Source organism: Nanorana parkeri, unplaced genomic scaffold, assembly GCF_000935625.1.
Source record: "Nanorana parkeri isolate BGI_ZX_2015 unplaced genomic scaffold, ASM93562v1 scaffold560, whole genome shotgun sequence".
In the NCBI taxonomy this organism is placed as follows: domain Eukaryota; kingdom Metazoa; phylum Chordata; class Amphibia; order Anura; family Dicroglossidae; genus Nanorana; species Nanorana parkeri.
The window spans coordinates 547,498-551,201 of record NW_017306828.1 but is presented as its reverse complement, the minus strand read 5'-3'; the positions used below and the strand labels follow the sequence as shown (position 1 = coordinate 551,201).

Sequence of the window (3,704 nt, the reverse complement as noted above, 5' to 3'; positions counted from 1 at the left end):
GTCCCCGCAGCTGGGCGCACGCCGTGTCTGGGCTGGGGGCGCCGCTGGGCTCGGGATGCCCCCGGATGAGGGTCTGGGGGAGCTCCGCTCCTGCTGGCGGGTCCCGGCCATCGCCCACTTCTGCTCTCTGTTCCGCACCGCTTTCCGCCTGCCCGACTTCAGTATAGAGGTAAGTCCGAGGAACAGTGTTCATCACAGTGCCTGGGGAGGGGGGACGGTGCTGATCACAGTGCTGCTGGAGGGGGGTATAGTAAAAGTTCGCTTGCGGTATTGTTGGTGTGCTTTGTAATTAAAGCGACTTCCTGCCCCGGGGTAATTGTACTTGGGGTAAAACTGAGAGAGGGCAACAAAAAATGGGGTATTGTACGAATGGGGTGATGGGTGCATAGGGGGTAACAGTGTTAGGCATATCTGGAGTGTAGATATCTGGGATGTAGAGGAGTTGCACCCCACTCCTGGGGGGGGGTATCTGGGATGTAGAGGAGTCGCACCCCACTACTGGGGGGTATCTGGGATGTAGAGGAGTCGCACCCCACTCTTGGGGGGGTACCTGGGATGTAGAGGCGTCTAACCGCACTCCGGGGGATGGGTCCGTGGTATAGAGGAATCACACCCCCGGGGGTATCTGGGGTGCAGATGAGTCACAATGCTAGGGGTATCTGCAGGCAAGGGTATAGGGGTAACAGTGCTGGGGACATCTAGAATATATAATTTCTTCAGGTGTTGGGTGGGGTTTAGAGAGCTGACAGTGCCCATAGACCTCTCCAATCACCATATTGGGCACTGATCTGCCCTGTCCTCAGATGTGTGGGGTCACTTCAGGGTACTCCGCGATGTGGCACCTCCTGCCCTCTGCCAATGCTTTCTTGTTTTTGGGTGTAATGCGCCCCTCCTGGGCTTCGTGCTGTGGGTGGGGACTGGACTCCGCTCTGACCCATCTGGCTGCCAGACGCTACTAGGCAGCAGTTGGTCCCAAAATTTAGAACTCCGTCTGTCAGGCATCGTGTCACATCTCCCGTCTTTGTGTCTCGGGGTCACTTGCTGCTGTGATTCTGCAAATCCTGTTCACATTGCAGAAACGGAAAAACCGAGTCTCTGTGGAAATCCTCTGATGGGACCAAAAAACCCCATCACAACGCCCCTCTCCGGGTCGCCCAGCAGTCATGACTAGAGGGAGGTGGAAAGTTTATATGTGATGTCATCAGTCCGGCTTTAACTTTTGAGCAGAAGCTCTGATGGGTGTTGTGCTCCTTCCACATGTAAAACCTTTTTTAAAAAAAATATCCCCAGTTGAAACTTTTGCCACTTGGAAGTGTAAATCCCGACGCGACCCTCAGCCATCCGACGCCAGTTCTTGTGACCATTAAAATTGGTGGCGTTGACTAGCGGTGGGCGCAGAGCCATACCAGGCGGTTGGACGCGATTTGGTTTTTTTGTTTTGCATTGGGACGTATGCTGCGTTTGTAGCATGATCAGTGTCTGTGAGTCTCAGAATGACACTTATGATGTTAAGTTGTACAAGAGATACAGAACTGTCTAAACATATTGTGTAACATCGGGAACTGGCTGAAAATTTCCTGCTCGGCCTCTGAATAGAAATATCGGAATGATTTGCACCCAAAGAACTTGGCGTCACTTCAATGATAAAAAGTGGCGGTTGCTTAGTGACGACAGTTCACAACAGCTTGTTACAATGTTTCCCTTCTCTTGTTCCTGTAACATCCATGCAGTCAGCGGAAGTCTTGTTTGCTTTTGTTTTTTTTAAGTAAATCCAAAATAAAAACTTTTTGTGTGTCTTGGATAGAAGAGGAAATGACAAAAGTCCCTGACACGTTTTCTCTGTCCTCTGTGCCAATCTGAGAAACAAAAAAACAAAAAAAGGGCGCCTCCATAGTGTAAAACTGTAGTTTAAAGGAGAACTATGAGGTGAGTGCTTTTCACTGACCTCATAGTTCTAGCCGACCTGTGACAATGAGACTGTCACAGGTCGGCTCAGTAGATCGGGAGGTGAGCGAACACATACCGGCATTCACTCACCTCTCGATCCTGTCACGGCTCTCTGCCGTGACAGGGGAGGGGCTGGATTCCCCCCTCCGGTCCGCCAGCGCTGACTGGCGGAACGGACGGGGGATGGGGCGGGTACAGCTGGCTCTGCCTCTAGATAGGTAGAGTCAGCTGTCAGTCACGCAGCTGGGCGGATCCTGGCATAATTGTCGGGATCCGCTTCAGCTGCGGCGTCTCAGTATATAGTGAGCTGTAGCTCGCGGTATACTGAGCTTAGGGTGACGGGAGGACGCTAGTTTTTTGTCCTCCCGTTACCCTAAGGAGAACTATGGGGAAAAGCCCTGACCCCATAGTTCTCCTTTAATGATAAAACACGCAGCTTGAGCTGTACTTGCAAAACATCTGTAGAATAAAAGAATGTAGAACACGATGGGAAATCGAAATCACTGACAGACAAACTGGAAGGATTTGTACCACCAGCTTACTCTGCCCCCAAGTATTCCACGGATTTCCGCGTTTCTGGGGCACGCCCCCTTCATCAGAGCCTCCTGTAGTTTATCATTAAACTACAGTTTTACACTATGGAGTCGCCCTTTTTTGTTTCTCAGATTGGCGGTCTATTTGATCAGTGGGAGCTGCCTCATCAGTGTTGCCATTATCAGAGCTGGCTAAATTGTAATTGGAGGCGCCGGTGTTGTTTTTGTTGTCATCTGTGCCCCCTGGGGACATCTCTCTACATGCTGATGTTTAGTCTGCTTAAAATTTCCCTTCCCTGGCTGGTGGGAGAGGCCAACAGGGTGCTGTACATAGCTTCCTGATAACGTCCCCGCAGCCTGCCTCAGAACTCCTCTCAAGCGTCCTCAGTACTGATGCAAGCAGTGGGGCTGGCTCTTGGGAGGAGTTATGCAAATATCAAAACGTTTAACGTGTGGATGTCATTCTGGAGAAGGGGGTGTTCCTGGGCAGGTAGTGCTTGCATAAAGACCGCCCTAGGTAGTGCCCACGTGTGATGCAGAGGCTCCGTGATCGAAACAAGTGAAATGTAATGTCTGAGGGCTTGTTCACACCAAATCCAGACCACATCTGCATGAGTTTCTGCACGTGCAGTGCTTTTTTTTTTTTTGGCGCGTTCCATGTAGTTTTTTAGCCTAAAATGGGCTTCCAGGGCGTTTGCATGCATTTTGGTGCGTTCCAGAGCAGAAATAAATAGGTCATGCTGCAGGGACCAGGGAGAACACAAGTAGCCCCCCTGCAGTAGCAGTAGTAGTGTTCTCCCTGGTCCCTGTGTGTGTTGTAAAGTAGCCACGGCTCCAAGCTCACTGCTGTGATGGACTACAATCTCATGTTTAGTTTACTCATTTGTATTGGGATTGTAGTCCATCACAGGAGCGAGCTTGGAACGGTGACTACTTTACAACACACACAGGGACCATGGAGAACAAATGTAGCCACCCTGCAGAAGGAAGCACAGTGTCGGCACCAATTCAGAGATGATTTGAGGATCTACAGCCGAGTGATACACAAATAAGACTCTGAGGGCCGTGTATTGACATGTCTACCCACAACAGGGCCATCTTTCAGCTGTTGCTCGAAAGCAAATCATTATTCACTTCAATGTACCAGTTATTGTCACGCCTTAGAAGAGGGATGCAAAAATATATAAGTTGCCTATTTTGTGTCCCTTTTTTGTGGTCTTTAGA

General features: G+C 50.3%; 1 protein-coding gene across 1 annotated transcript in view; it reads left to right on the top strand.

Annotated features, from left to right (window-relative positions):
- LOC108791566 (cat eye syndrome critical region protein 2) overlaps window positions 1-3,704 on the top strand; it is a 40,805-nt gene continuing 37,101 nt past the window's right edge. The window contains exon 1 of the mRNA XM_018562084.1: window positions 1-169. Coding sequence (XP_018417586.1) covers window positions 56-169 — 114 coding nt within the window. The 5' untranslated portion in view covers window positions 1-55. The remainder of the gene's footprint in view (window positions 170-3,704) is intronic.